The 15,971-nt window shown below is 53.3% G+C and overlaps 1 protein-coding gene across 2 annotated transcripts in view; it reads left to right on the forward strand.

Moving 5' to 3' along the window:
* The window catches only part of PLCG2 (phospholipase C gamma 2), a 144,539-nt gene that overhangs the window by 40,200 nt on the left and 88,368 nt on the right, over positions 1–15,971 (forward strand). Inside the window, exons 2-4 of one of the 2 annotated variants that reach the window (XM_034639448.1) lie at positions 4,889–5,032; positions 7,086–7,179; positions 7,919–7,966. In XM_034639448.1, coding sequence (XP_034495339.1) covers positions 4,889–5,032; positions 7,086–7,179; positions 7,919–7,966 — 286 coding nt within the window. Of the gene's footprint in view, positions 1–4,888; positions 5,033–7,085; positions 7,180–7,918; positions 7,967–14,424; positions 14,588–15,971 lie in introns of those variants that run through there. The other variant, XM_034639447.1, reaches the window with a different exon arrangement.

Genomic DNA, 15,971 nt, shown 5'->3' on the forward strand with positions numbered 1-15,971 from the left:
GAGGGTTCATGGCCGCACTACTCCCAGTAGCCGAAAGGTGGACACAATCTAAAAATGTCCATCAGCAGAAGACTGGATAAATAATTGAAGTGTGGTCTATCTGTACTGGAGTATTACTCATCCATAGAGACGAATGAAGTCCCTGCTAAGACACGGAGGAACCTTGATTTTATGCTGAGAGAAGCCCGACACAAAAGACCACATATTGTGTGATTCCCTTTAGATAAAGTGTCCAGAAAAGGCAGATCTGTAGAGACTGAAAGTAGGTTCGTGGTTGCAGGGGGCTGGTGTGGGGACAGGAGGGGAACGGGGAGTGATGGCTGCAGGGTATGGGTGTCTTTTTGTGGTCATGAAGACGGTCTTAAATTGACGGTGGCGGTTTGCACAAGTCTGTAAATGTATTAGAAGCTATTGAATTGTATGCTTGAAATGCAGGAACTGTATGGCATGTGCATACATCTTGATATGGCTGTTCTCCTAAACCACAGCACGTTATTTATAGTCCCAGAACCACCTGCTGAGCCAGGATACCTTCGGGGGTACAGAATGCACAGGGGCAGTGACAGCTTGTCCTGTCTCCGTGGGGGGAGCCCAGAGAAGCTGTTCTCTGCAGTGACTGAGACGTGGCCACATCCTTCACTACTGTGCCTGAAATACATACCGGACCTTTGACCCCTCCAACATACTGATCTCTGTGTCCCATGGGGGTGGCACGGAAACTTCCGGATCGAGTCCCTGATGTAGCAAAGGCTGCCTCGGGTGGATTCTGCCTGCTGTAGCGTCGACTTCTGCACATCGAGGCCAGCTTGGTGTGAACGCTGCCACCCTCTGCTTGAGGGCCGGGGGAGGCAGGCCCCAGAAACAGCCCTCGACCCACAGCACATGGGGTTTGGAGGTAAATAGCCCAGTTCCCTCACTCCATGGTGGGGCGAGCACTCCCAGAGCCCCCGTGGGGTCGGCTCCAGGTACCCACGGAGGGCCAGCTTGACGACCTAGCAGCCTCTTCCTCAGCTCTTTTCCTTGCCAGTCTCCCGTCCTCAGTCCTCTACCAGTGTTCCTGGGACCATCTCCCAAATAAGAAGCTAAGTCATTCATTCACGGTACCCGAGTTCTGCTGTGAGCCAGGCTCTGGTGCAGGAGGCAGTGAGGCTCCAGTTGTGAGCGAGTGGGACAGACAGGATCCGTGTTCTCCCGCGGCTTAGAGGAGGACGCACCCCTACATACAGATGTGCGCGTGAGGAGCTTTACGGGCCAGTTACAAAGATAACAGGATGAATCATTTCACGGGCGACGTGGAGAAGGCAGGCAGTGTTGAGAAGTCGCTCGGGTGAGATGGCACAAGTCCGGTCAGCTGATGACAGGGAGCAAGGGCAGCCCCTGCAGGAGGCCTAGTCTCTCCAGGAGCNCCGGTCCTGCTGGTGCGGGGGGGGGGGGCGGGGGCCGGTGTCTGCAGCCCTCTCCCGGAACAGGCCTGGCTCCGAAGCAGGGGTGCTTGCCGGTGCCGAAGGGGAAAGCGGGACCCCTCGCCTCACTAACGTGGCTGTTTCTCTTTCGTTCTCTTTCCATGTCTCACGCTTCTTCCTCTCTGACTTGGTATGTGTGCGTGTTTGTGTCACTCTCCTTCCTCGCCTGGGTGGCATGTCTGGTGTCTCTGTCCCTCTTGGTCCTGTCCGGGGGTCTCCGTTTGTGTTTGTTCATATCTCTGTGTCCATCTCTGCTTCTGTCCCGGTTGCTCTGCCCCCTTCCTCATTCAACAACTGTTGCTCGGACTCCGCTGTGTACCAGCCACTGTGCTAGGGGCCGGGACACGGTGCTGAGGAAGGGAGCCCCTTCGAGGGAAAAGGTTCCGAGCCCACGAGTCGCCCCTGCCGGCACTGGTCTCTGCTCAGTGCTGTGGGGAGAGGGGCTGGGTCATAGGATAGCAGGAATTGGAGGGTTTTCTCTGAGTTCCGTGGTGGTTGAGCTGAAACTGGAAGGGGGAACTCCGAGGTAACCAGGCCCAGAGCGTTCCTATCCAAGGCAACAGCACGTGCTGATGCTCTGTGGCAGGGGTGACCGCTCACTGGGTGGCTGGAGCTCGGAAGCCGAGGGTGCAGGCCAGGTAGTGCTGGCGGGGTCCACACTGGGCCTTGGTTCTCAGTCCTAAGAGTACTGGGGTGAGGTCAGAAGGTTTGAAGCCTACGAAGGCCATGAGCATATTAATTTATTTACTTCTTTATTTTTTAAAGATTTATTTATTTTAGAGCATGCACATGGTGGGGGGAGAGGGAGGGAGGGAAGCAGAGGGTCCCCGCTGAGGGCAGAGCCTGGTGCAGGGCTCGACCTCATGACTCTGAGATCATGACCCGAGCCGAAATCAAGAGTCAGACGTTTAACCGACTGAGCCACTCAGATGCCCCAACATGAGCGTATTTAAGTTTCATAAAAACGGCGCTCGGGGTAACTTCTGGCTACTTCAGTAGGCCAAGCAGGGGATCCAGTGACTTGGATTTTGGCATTGGCCATGGGAATGGAGAGAAGTTGACCGAGTCAAGAGTAATTTAGAAAGTAGAACTGGTAATTGCCTGAAGACAGTGTTACAGTATATGAAATGTTTTCTTTATGTACATGTGTCAGATTTTTATTATAAGTTTGCTGTAGGGAGAAAAACTCACAGTAGGCCAATTCAGAGATTCTCACCTACAGATATGGTATGGGGGACGAGGATAGTAGATAATCACTGCTAAGCTTGATAGGAAAAAAAAAAATACTTCAAGTCACTAGCATCTTGACTGCCAGTGAGCTGGGTGGGTAACATCTGAGAACAAACCTCACCACCCTTAATGTTCTTAGAGGAGCCGTCAACAGTTAAATCAGCAATGCTAATTTCCTCCTCGAAGGCTGTAAATTTCACTGCACACAAAGGGTCTGTGTTTTCGTGTTTATTTTTGAGCGTGAAGAGAAACGACTCCAGGTTTCTGGGTTGGGTAAAGAATGGGGATCTCGCTCCCATCCTTCCCCCACCAGGGTTTAGAGGCACCCCCACTCCCAAAACAAAAGAGCCACTCACGGTTGAGAAGTGGTTTTTAACACTTTCTGATTTGCAACAGTTTTAGACTCAGGTAAACGTTGCAGAAATAATACAGGATTTCTGTGTACCGTTCATCCGGCTTCCCCCAGTGATAACATCTTTCTTTCTCAGTCACCAAACCCAGGACGCTGACACTGGTACAGTGTGATTAAAATACAGACCTGAGGGGCACTTGGGTGACTCAGTCAGTTGAGCGTATGCCTTCGGCTCAGGTCATGATCTCGGAGTCCTGGGATCAAACCCTGTGTGGGGCTCCCTGCTTGGTGGGGAGTCTGCTTCTCCCTCTCCCATTGCACTCACACCTCCCGCATTCGTGCTCCCGTGCCCATTCTCTCTCTCTCTCTCTCTTTAAAAAATAAAATAAATTACGGACCTGAATTGGTTTTCACCATTTTTTATGTGTACTCAGGTTTGGTTTGGTGTCAAGCTGTACAGAGCTTTCTCTCGTGTGTAGGATTGTGTAAACACTGCCACACACAGGGTGCAGAACAGATGTGCCCATTTAAAGTCTTTTTTCACATTCCTTCATGTCTTCTGTCTGCCAAGCTGTTTTTGGTCTGGCTAGACCCATGGGAAGAAAGTAGAGAGCTTCCAGTTCATTCCATCCCTCTCCCTCCTAATTGCATTCACTGCACCCCCACTCCTGTTGATACCTGTGAAGGGCCATGAACCTTTCCTGCTGTTTCAGCCCTGACTCTAAATGCCTTCGTTCACCTGTCTGCTTCCACCACCCCAGGTCCAAGCTCCCTCCCTCGCCTCCCATTTCCAGGGACACCTTTTTTCCTGTTTCTCTCTTCAGTGCGGGGACTCAGATATACATGCCAGGACTCTCAGGGTTGCAAGTGATAGAAACTCGGGTCACACTGGCCAAAGCTAAAAAGAGAATTTGCTGTGTTGTGGAAGTAGCGTTTTCTCGGGCGGGAATGGCTTCCAGTGTGACTGGACCTAGGGGTTCAGGCAGTACATCCGAACTCAATCTTTTCTTTCTCTCTGGCGGGGGGCGTGCTCCCTGCTACCCCCACACTCCTGTTTTATCAACCAGGCAGCAGCAGCAAGAGAAATTTTATAAATATCTCTGGCCAAAAAAATGCCAAGAGGATGCTGGTGGGCCTTGTGCTCGTCCCTGAACCAGTCACGTTGCCCCAGGGTGGGGCGCCTTGGTCACTCCTAGGACCCTTGGGGCGCCCTGACTTGTGGTGGTCGGTGGTGAGGGGAGGCAGCTCAGCTTCCTCTGAAGCACATAGCATGGGTCCATTCCAGGAAAGGTGCTGTTTTGACAGACAAAGGGGAGGAAGGTACTGGTCGAACTTGTTTCTTCGTGACAGTCCATGGTCATCCTATGGCAGGGAGGGAGATCTCCCTTGGGTCAGGCGGCCATCTGTTGCACGGGAAGGTCACCCCTGGATCAGGTGGCCATCCTGTGGGGGAGGGGGAGGGGTCGTCCCTGGCTCAGGCGGCCATCTGTGGGGGAGGGGGAGGCGTCTCCGCTGGGTCAGGCGGCCATCTGCGGTGGCTGGGGTCTCCCTTGGGTCAGGTGGCCATCCTGGCCCGGTTTGGCTAGGAGTGGGTTGGAGTCATCCAGCAGGCAGGGCTCTAGAAAGGATAGATTTTCTCTTGTTTCTCTACCACTCTCCCAGTACTTAGTAGCTTAGAATAGTAAGCTTTGTACTGACTTGCATGCAGTCCTGCAGTCTGAACGGGGCTGAGGGGCCGGGGAGTGGAGACGCCGGGCGGTGCGTGTGCGGGGCCGGCCTGTGTCTGCGTGCATGGGTGGAGTGGACTCTGGCTTCTGATGGGCCTGTCTTCATTGCCTTGCAGTGGATATCATGGAAATCAAGGAAATCCGCCCAGGGAAGAACTCCAAGGATTTTGAGCGTGCCAAAGCTGTCCGCCAGAAGGAAGACTGCTGCTTTACCGTCCTGTACGGCACCCAGTTTGTTCTCAGCACGCTCAGTTTGGCAGGTGAGTGCGCCTCCCTGCGCTCCTCTCCCTGCCTGTGCCTGGCTTCTCCCTACGATGTTCTGTAGCAGCAGAAGGCTCACACCTGCCTGCCCCTAATGTGTGTTTCGGGGCATCATGGTTTTGAATTCTAACCCTGTCCCTTTCTGGCTGTGTGCCTTTGGGCAAGCTGCTCCACCTCTCTGAGCTGCAGTTTGCTCAGCTGTGAAATGGGAACAGTGGTTACCCGGCCTCCCTGGGACGTTGTACGCATTATGTTAAGGGCCTGCTTGGCTCATGTGGAGAGCTGAAGGCAGGTTATAGTTTTTGTCCAGTGGAGCCTGGCCTGTACTGTATATTCAACTGAGCTGGAGAAACTACCCTGAAATCTTGTATCTCACACATATGGGCGCACACACACACACCCCTACACAGACGCATGCATGCTCACACACGTACACACAGCGCACTTGCCACACGCGGCTACATACGTGTGCACGCATGCAGGCACTCACACAGACACATGATCTGGAGGTGAGATTTCCAGCCATCCGTGTGAATTCACTCAAAAGCCAGAGGGGCTTCTGCGAGGCCAGAGGATGAGCTGTGGGAAAGCTCAGGCACTTGACTCAGGGGCGGAAGCTTGTCACCACCTTCAGGTCCAGTCCTAGAATTCACTGACTTAGAACTGTATGTGCAATCGGGAGTGATGAGAGAGAAAATAAACCCCGTTATAAGTAGCCCCAAGTGGGGGGAAACAATGAAATTGAGCAGTGTCAGGGATATTTAAATTAGGGCCCAATAGTTCTCGTTGATTTGCTTTCTCACGGCTCGGCACGCAGCTTTGAGCACGGACTCTGTGCTGGGCTGTCCTCGATGCCACTGGGGCTGAGTGAGACCGGTTGCTGCCTTTCAGGGGCTTAGTACACCGTGATAAGACTGGACTGTGGCTCTGTAGGAGAACAGAGGGCCAATCTCAGGGAAGTCTTTGCAGAGGAGGTGACTTTGAAATGGGGTTTTGAGGCATCAGTGGGAGTTGGGACGAAAGAGGGAGGCCGGTCCAGGGAGAGGGTGTTCCATGTGTGAGGGCTTGAAGGAGGGAATTAGCAAGCTGGCTGTGGGCCATGATGAGTGCACATCTGACTGATGGTGTGTGGTTGGTGCAGAGATGGGGCAGGAGAGAGGGGCCTGTGCCCATGAACTTCCGCATTGTGTCCACTTGGCCCTGCTGCAGGCTGAGACCTGGAGGTTCCGGGTAGGGAAACCATGAGAGCCCAAGCGAGTCTTGGAGTCCAGAATGCCAGCTCTGTTATGCTCTGGGGTCTTTGTTTCGGAGCTCTAGAATCAGGTCCGGTGGAGAGATGGCCAAGACCTGGATTCAGATCCCAGCTTCCCACTTATGGGTTCTGGGACAGGTCTCCTAACACTTCTGAGCTTAATTTTCTCCCCCTCCCCATGGGAAAAGGGGGAGCAGCAATCTTGGCATGCTCTCGTCCAGATAAACAAGGTACCTGCTTCTTAGGAGATGGTTACTAACTCAAAGAGGTGTCTGCATTGCTAGCTCCATTTTACTGATGAGGACACGAGGCACAGAGAGGTTAAGGAACCAGGTGAATGTCACACAGCCCCGAAGTGGTGCAGTGGGACTTGTCAGTGATGCCAAGCTCTTACCCACTGCTTGGTGCTGCCTCTCTCCCCTCTCCCTGGCCCTGACGAGAAACGGGAAATGCTGAGGGTGGCTCAGGATCATGGTGGGAATTATCCCAGGCCCTCTACCTTATTCACTAGTATAGGGATAAAAGCTAAAACTGTTGGGGGAAAAAATTGTCCCACTTGTTACCCTTGCTGTAGATGGGTCATCATAGGCACGTGGCTTCATCTTGGACAAAAAGCAGGTCTTAGAGCCATGAAGGTGTGAAGGAGATGCCTCCTTGGTGCCCCTGTGCAAAACCGGAAACCAGCACTGGTGCCTCCCATGCCTGTCGTCCGTATGGGGCCGGGATGGCGCGGGGCCCCGCTCTCTCTGCAGAGGTCTTCCCAGGCAGTAACAGCATACCGTTCGTGTTCACCTCTCCAGCCGACTCCAAAGAAGATGCGACTAAGTGGCTGTCTGGCTTGAAAATCTTACACCAGGAAGCGATGAGCGCCTCCACACCCACCATTATTGAGAGGTATTGACTCTTGCTTCTTTATCTTGTCTTCCCACATTTGTTGATTCTCCTCCCTTTAGCCAGCGTGAGCGAAGGAAGGGAAAATGGGGCGTTTCATCTAGGAGGCTCACGGAGGGTCCTGCGTGCATCAGGTTCTCAGTAGAGGCTGTGGGCTCTCCCGCATCTCGCCAGAGAGCCTCTCTCGGTACTGGGCCATGCTTGGCCTGCGGGGTGAGCGGTGCGCCGAAACCGAGACAGAAACAGGCATTGGTGGTGTTTGACGGGAGGACCGAGGGCTTCCTTCTTTACAGGATTAAGAAGGGGTTCGGTTGACTCACCGAAGGACAGTCCGATACAGGTAAGGGATTTGCCACCCGCTCAGGATGGCCTTGACCATACATCAGTGTCGTGGAGGTCCTCGTGGGATTGGTGCATGGAAGATTGTCCCCTCGATTAAAACCCTCTGATTCCCACGTTTTTCTCATCAGCTTTTTTGAGAATAATGAACATCATCAGAGAGGACTGTCAGTTTAAAGAGTGCTCGCCTCTACGAGCTGGGGGGGCCTCTTGGCTCAGCTAGGGCGTCTCAACCACAGGAGAAAACTGCTTCTTCCCAAGCTGCTTGAGTTAGCAAGTCGGAAAGCTCTTCTTGTTTCCAGTATCCTTTGTCCCCATTACATAGAACTGCCTGAGATGGGAGCTGTTGACTAACTGTCTCTGTCTCTCTGTCTGTCTCTGTCTGTCTCAACTCTTTTCCCAGTTGGCTGAGAAAGCAGATTTATTCAGTGGATCAAACCAGAAGAAACAGGTAAGATTCGTTCATATTTCTCTGGTTTTCTCCAGATCATATTGGCCTCTGACGTTCTTTCTTGAAATCTTCCGCGGTAGTCGGAGCCTGTTTTGTGGTGTGGAAAGGCCCTCGTGCGGTCTGCCTGGACCGGCGAGGTTCCAGACGCTGTGCCAAGTGCTGGGGGCTGATGGTGACAGAACCTCCACCTGACTGGGCCTCACTTCATGGATGTTCAAGTCCATCTGCAGAGACGGCTGCTCTGCCGTGGATCGCGTGGACCTCGTCCCTGAAGCCCTCACATTCGAGCACCTTCTGTATCCTGGGGAGACACGAGATTGCCACATGCCTGCCCTACTTCGTGGCAGGAGAGAGGTTGACCATAGAGAAGTAACACAGGTTGACTTGGGACAGTTAGATGGGCCGCCAGACATGAGCCGGGGGAAACGATCGATGTGATAACGTGTAATTCAGTGTACGTGTTCCCCGATGGAGCATCTTGGAGTGGTTCCCTGTCAGCACACGCACTGCTCTGTGCCAGACTTTTTGGTAACAAACACGGTTTGACCTTGGATGTGGCAGCGTAATTTCCTTNCTTCAGTTTCCACAACCGATAAATGAAGAGACTGTGTTTTTTTTCTTACACCTTATATGAGTCTAGCTTTATTCAGTTGCATTAATAATTTTAAAAATAAGAGCTAACAAGCACCTACAAGTGACTGCATCTTTATTAGTCGAAATTACGAGGCACTGTTGTAATACGCCACGCACTCCTTTAATCCTTGAGGAGCACTGTGTGAGAAGACTCTTCTTGCTCCTTCTGCTCAGATGAGGAAGTGGAGGCCCAGAGAGGTGAACTCCTCCCAGCAGCACCTGTGAGAAGCTGGGATTCGAGCCCGGGCCTGCAGTTTCCAGAGTCCATCATTGGTCACCAGACACACACTTCCTGTGACTTGGGTGGCAAGTTTGCAATCCCGGCACTAGGATTTTATTTCCAGCTGCAGGCCAGAAAGATGATTTGGGATTGACCTAGTTGAGTGCAGGAGGCCTCACCCCCATTGCTGCTCTGCACCCCATGGGCAATGGGATCATCCTTCAGGAAGGTGCCCCTGTGTGATGCGAGATCAAGTGCGTGTCCACCACAGGCCCGTCAGGCTTTGCTGATTACCAAATAAAAACCACCCTTGCTGGCGAGGGATTTCCTTCCTGCTTTCTTGGGGCTCCGGGTAACCAAGGGGGTGCTGGCTAGCAGGCAGCCCTCTGGTTCCCCTGGAGCCGGGCCCTCCTTGCTCAGAAGTCCTGGGAAGCAGTAGCAACAGCTGCAGAAGGCTTGGTGGTGGCTCCAGCACCCCCTTTCCATGGAGGCCCCAGCCACAGGCTCACCCACAGCTGACTTTCCACCTGTGCATGAGTGTCCTCCCTCGTCTGCACTGTTGGCCAGACAAGCCCCACAGCATGACGGAGGCACCTCACAATTAGAAGGCCGGCAGCCCCGAGAGCGTGGACTCAGGAGTGTGCTCTCACTCCGAGCAGATACCCGAGAGAACTGAAAACGAGTGTGCAAGCAGAAACTCATATGTGAGGGTTCATGGCCGCACTACTCCCAGTAGCCAAAAGGTGGACACAATCTAAAAATGTCCATCAGCAGAAGACTGGATAAATAATTGAAGTGTGGTCTATCTGTACTGAGTATTACTCATCCATAGAGACGAATGAAGTCCCTGCTAAGACACGGAGGAACCTTGATTTTATGCTGAGAGAAGCCCGACACAAAAGACCACATATTGTGTGATTCCCTTTAGATAAAGTGTCCAGAAAAGGCAGATCTGTAGAGACTGAAAGTAGGTTCGTGGTTGCAGGGGGCTGGTGTGGGGACAGGAGGGGAACGGGGAGTGATGGCTGCAGGGTATGGGTGTCTTTTTGTGGTCATGAAGACGGTCTTAAATTGACGGTGGCGGTTTGCACAAGTCTGTAAATGTATTAGAAGCTATTGAATTGTATGCTTGAAATGCAGGAACTGTATGGCATGTGCATACATCTTGATATGGCTGTTCTCCTAAACCACAGCACGTTATTTATAGTCCCAGAACCACCTGCTGAGCCAGGATACCTTTGGGGGTACAGAACGCACAGGGGCAGTGACAGCTTGTCCTGTCTCCGTGGGGGGAGCCCAGAGAAGCTGTTCTCTGCAGTGACTGAGACGTGGCCACATCCTTCACTACTGTGCCTGAAATACATACCGGACCTTTGACCCCTCCAACATACTGATCTCTGTGTCCCATGGGGGTGGCACGGAAACTTCCGGATCGAGTCCCTGATGTAGCAAAGGCTGCCTCGGGTGGATTCTGCCTGCTGTAGCGTCGACTTCTGCACATCGAGGCCAGCTTGGTGTGAACGCTGCCACCCTCTGCTTGAGGGCCGGGGGAGGCAGGCCCCAGAAACAGCCCTCGACCCACAGCACATGGGGTTTGGAGGTAAATAGCCCAGTTCCCTCACTCCATGGTGGGGTGAGCACTCCCAGAGCCCCCGTGGGGTCGGCTCCAGGTACCCACGGAGGGCCAGCTTGACGACCTAGCAGCCTCTTCCTCAGCTCTTTTCCTTGCCAGTCTCCCGTCCTCAGTCCTCTACCAGTGTTCCTGGGACCATCTCCCAAATAAGAAGCTAAGTCATTCATTCACGGTACCCGAGTTCTGCTGTGAGCCAGGCTCTGGTGCAGGAGGCAGTGAGGCTCCAGTTGTGAGCGAGTGGGACAGACAGGATCCGTGTTCTCCCGCGGCTTAGAGGAGGACGCACCCCTACATACAGATGTGCGCGTGAGGAGCTTTACGGGCCAGTTACAAAGATAACAGGATGAATCATTTCACGGGCGACGTGGAGAAGGCAGGCAGTGTTGAGAAGTCGCTCGGGTGAGATGGCACAAGTCCGGTCAGCTGATGACAGGGAGCAAGGGCAGCCCCTGCAGGAGGCCTAGTCTCTCCAGGAGCATCTTGAGTGAGGCTGCACTTACCTGGGGGGTGGGGGAGGGAGGGGGGCGTGATTGGCATGACGTCATGGAGGTGCCCTCTCCCGGAACAGGCCTGGCTCCGAAGCAGGGGTGCTTGCCGGTGCCGAAGGGGAAAGCGGGACCCCTCGCCTCACTAACGTGGCTGTTTCTCTTTCGTTCTCTTTCCATGTCTCACGCTTCTTCCTCTCTGACTTGGTATGTGTGCGTGTTTGTGTCACTCTCCTTCCTCGCCTGGGTGGCGTGTCTGGTGTCTCTGTCCCTCTTGGTCCTGTCCGGGGGTCTCCGTTTGTGTTTGTTCATATCTCTGTGTCCATCTCTGCTTCCGTCCCGGTTGCTCTGCCCCCTTCCTCATTCAACAACTGTTGCTCGGACTCCGCTGTGTACCAGCCACTGTGCTAGGGGCCGGGACACGGTGCTGAGGAAGGGAGCCCCTTCGAGGGAAAAGGTTCCGAGCCCACGAGTCGCCTCTGCCGGCACTGGTCTCTGCTCAGTGCTGTGGGGAGAGGGGCTGGGTCATAGGATAGCAGGAATTGGAGGGTTTTCTCTGAGTTCCGTGGTGGTTGAGCTGAAACTGGAAGGGGGAACTCCGAGGTAACCAGGCCCAGAGCGTTCCTATCCAAGGCAACAGCACGTGCTGATGCTCTGTGGCAGGGGTGACCGCTCACTGGGTGGCTGGAGCTCGGAAGCCGAGGGTGCAGGCCAGGTAGTGCTGGCGGGGTCCACACTGGGCCTTGGTTCTCAGTCCTAAGAGTACTGGGGTGAGGTCAGAAGGTTTGAAGCCTACGAAGGCCATGAGCATATTAATTTATTTACTTCTTTATTTTTTAAAGATTTATTTATTTTAGAGCATGCACATGGTGGGGGGAGAGGGAGGGAGGGAAGCAGAGGGTCCCCGCTGAGGGCAGAACCTGGTGCAGGGCTCGATCTCATGACTCTGAGATCATGACCCGAGCCGAGATCAAGAGTCAGACGTTTAACCGACTGAGCCACTCAGATGCCCCAACATGAGCGTATTTAAGTTTCATAAAAACGGCGCTCGGGGTAACTTCTGGCTACTTCAGTAGGCCAAGCAGGGGACCCAGTGACTTGGATTTTGGCATTGGCCGTGGGAATGGAGAGAAGTTGACCGAGTCAAGAGTAATTTAGAAAGTAGAACTGGTAATTGCCTGAAGACAGTGTTACAGTATATGAAATGTTTTCTTTATGTACGTGTGTCAGATTTTTATTATAAGTTTGCTGTAGGGAGAAAAACTCACAGTAGGCCAATTCAGAGATTCTCACCTACAGATATGGTATGGGGGACGAGGATAGTAGATAATCACTGCTAAGCTTGATAGGAAAAAAAAAAATACTTGCTTCAAGTCACTAGCATCTTGACTGCCAGTGAGCTGGGTGGGTAACATCTGAGAACAAACCTCACCACCCTTAATGTTCTTAGAGGAGCCGTCAACAGTTAAATCAGCAATGCTAATTTCCTCCTCGAAGGCTGTAAATTTCACTGCACACAAAGGGTCTGTGTTTTCGTGTTTATTTTTGAGCGTGAAGAGAAACGACTCCAGGTTTCTGGGTTGGGTAAAGAATGGGGATCTCGCTCCCATCCTTCCCCCACCAGGGTTTAGAGGCACCCCCACTCCCAAAACAAAAGAGCCACTCACGGTTGAGAAGTGGTTTTTAACACTTTCTGATTTGCAACAGTTTTAGACTCAGGTAAACGTTGCAGAAATAGTACGGGATTTCTGTGTACCGTTCATCCGGCTTCCCCCAGTGATAACATCTTTCTTTCTCAGTCACCAAACCCAGGACGCTGACACTGGTACAGTGTGATTAAAATACAGACCTGAGGGGCACTTGGGTGACTCAGTCAGTTGAGCGTATGCCTTCGGCTCAGGTCATGATCTCGGAGTCCTGGGATCAAACCCTGTGTGGGGCTCCCTGCTTGGTGGGGAGTCTGCTTCTCCCTCTCCCATTGCACTCACACCTCCCGCATTCGTGCTCCCGTGCCCATTCTCTCTCTCTCTCTCTCTTTAAAAAATAAAATAAATTACGGACCTGAATTGGTTTTCACCATTTTTTATGTGTACTCAGGTTTGGTTTGGTGTCAAGCTGTACAGAGCTTTCTCTCGTGTGTAGGATTGTGTAAACACTGCCACACACAGGGTGCAGAACAGATGTGCCCATTTAAAGTCTTTTTTCACATTCCTTCATGTCTTCTGTCTGCCAAGCTGTTTTTGGTCTGGCTAGACCCATGGGAAGAAAGTAGAGAGCTTCCAGTTCATTCCATCCCTCTCCCTCCTAATTGCATTCACTGCACCCCCACTCCTGTTGATACCTGTGAAGGGCCATGAACCTTTCCTGCTGTTTCAGCCCTGACTCTAAATGCCTTCGTTCACCTGTCTGCTTCCACCACCCCAGGTCCAAGCTCCCTCCCTCGCCTCCCATTTCCAGGGACACCTTTTTTCCTGTTTCTCTCTTCAGTGCGGGGACTCAGATATACATGCCAGGACTCTCAGGGTTGCAAGTGATAGAAACTCGGGTCACACTGGCCAAAGCTAAAAAGAGAATTTGCTGTGTCGTGGAAGTAGCGTTTTCTCGGGCGGGAATGGCTTCCAGTGTGACTGGACCTAGGGGTTCAGGCAGTACATCCGAACTCAATCTTTTCTTTCTCTCTGGCGGGGGGCGTGCTCCCTGCTACCCCCACACTCCTGTTTTATCAACCAGGCAGCAGCAGCAAGAGAAATTTTATAAATATCTCTGGCCAAAAAAATGCCAAGAGGATGCTGGTGGGCCTTGTGCTCGTCCCTGAACCAGTCACGTTGCCCCAGGGTGGGGCGCCTTGGTCACTCCTAGGACCCTTGGGGCGCCCTGACTTGTGGTGGTCGGTGGTGAGGGGAGGCAGCTCAGCTTCCTCTGAAGCACATAGCATGGGTCCATTCCAGGAAAGGTGCTGTTTTGACAGACAAAGGGGAGGAAGGTACTGGTCGAACTTGTTTCTTCGTGACAGTCCATGGTCATCCTATGGCAGGGAGGGAGATCTCCCTTGGGTCAGGCGGCCATCTGTTGCACGGGAAGGTCACCCCTGGATCAGGTGGCCATCCTGTGGGGGAGGGGGAGGGGTCGTCCCTGGCTCAGGCGGCCATCTGTGGGGGAGGGGGAGGCGTCTCCGCTGGGTCAGGCGGCCATCTGCGGTGGCCGGGGTCTCCCTTGGGTCAGGTGGCCATCCTGGCCCGGTTTGGCTAGGAGTGGGTTGGAGTCATCCAGCAGGCAGGGCTCTAGAAAGGATAGATTTTCTCTTGTTTCTATACCACTCTCCCAGTACTTAGTAGCTTAGAATAGTAAGCTTTGTACTGACTTGCATGCAGTCCTGCAGTCTGAACGGGGCTGAGGGGCCGGGGAGTGGAGACGCCGGGCGGTGCGTGTGCGGGGCCGGCCTGTGTCTGCGTGCATGGGTGGAGTGGACTCTGGCTTCTGATGGGCCTGTCTTCATTGCCTTGCAGTGGATATCATGGAAATCAAGGAAATCCGCCCAGGGAAGAACTCCAAGGATTTTGAGCGTGCCAAAGCTGTCCGCCAGAAGGAAGACTGCTGCTTTACCGTCCTGTACGGCACCCAGTTTGTTCTCAGCACGCTCAGTTTGGCAGGTGAGTGCGCCTCCCTGCGCTCCTCTCCCTGCCTGTGCCTGGCTTCTCCCTACGATGTTCTGTAGCAGCAGAAGGCTCACACCTGCCTGCCCCTAATGTGTGTTTCGGGGCATCATGGTTTTGAATTCTAACCCTGTCCCTTTCTGGCTGTGTGCCTTTGGGCAAGCTGCTCCACCTCTCTGAGCTGCAGTTTGCTCAGCTGTGAAATGGGAACAGTGGTTACCCGGCCTCCCTGGGACGTTGTACGCATTATGTTAAGGGCCTGCTTGGCTCATGTGGAGAGCTGAAGGCAGGTTATAGTTTTTGTCCAGTGGAGCCTGGCCTGTACTGTATATTCAACTGAGCTGGAGAAACTACCCTGAAATCTTGTATCTCACACATATGGGCGCACACACACACACCCCTACACAGACGCATGCATGCTCACACACGTACACACAGCGCACTTGCCACACGCGGCTACATACGTGTGCACGCATGCAGGCACTCACACAGACACATGATCTGGAGGTGAGATTTCCAGCCATCCGTGTGAATTCACTCAAAAGCCAGAGGGGCTTCTGCGAGGCCAGAGGATGAGCTGTGGGAAAGCTCAGGCACTTGACTCAGGGGCGGAAGCTTGTCACCACCTTCAGGTCCAGTCCTAGAATTCACTGACTTAGAACTGTATGTGCAATCGGGAGTGATGAGAGAGAAAATAAACCCCGTTATAAGTAGCCCCAAGTGGGGGGAAACAATGAAATTGAGCAGTGTCAGGGATATTTAAATTAGGGCCCAATAGTTCTCGTTGATTTGCTTTCTCACGGCTCGGCACGCAGCTTTGAGCACGGACTCTGTGCTGGGCTGTCCTCGATGCCACTGGGGCTGAGTGAGACCGGTTGCTGCCTTTCAGGGGCTTAGTACACCGTGATAAGACTGGACTGTGGCTCTGTAGGAGAACAGAGGGCCAATCTCAGGGAAGTCTTTGCAGAGGAGGTGACTTTGAAATGGGGTTTTGAGGCATCAGTGGGAGTTGGGACGAAAGAGGGAGGCCGGTCCAGGGAGAGGGTGTTCCATGTGTGAGGGCTTGAAGGAGGGAATTAGCAAGCTGGCTGTGGGCCATGATGAGTGCACATCTGACTGATGGTGTGTGGTTGGTGCAGAGATGGGGCAGGAGAGAGGGGCCTGTGCCCATGAACTTCCGCATTGTGTCCACTTGGCCCTGCTGCAGGCTGAGACCTGGAGGTTCCGGGTAGGGAAACCATGAGAGCCCAAGCGAGTCTTGGAGTCCAGAATGCCAGCTCTGTTATGCTCTGGGGTCTTTGTTTCGGAGCTCTAGAATCAGGTCCGGTGGAGAGATGGCCAAGACCTGGATTCAGATCCCAGCTTCCCACTTATGGGTTCT

Source organism: Ailuropoda melanoleuca, chromosome 12 (genome assembly GCF_002007445.2).
Source record: "Ailuropoda melanoleuca isolate Jingjing chromosome 12, ASM200744v2, whole genome shotgun sequence".
NCBI classification, from domain to species: domain Eukaryota; kingdom Metazoa; phylum Chordata; class Mammalia; order Carnivora; family Ursidae; genus Ailuropoda; species Ailuropoda melanoleuca.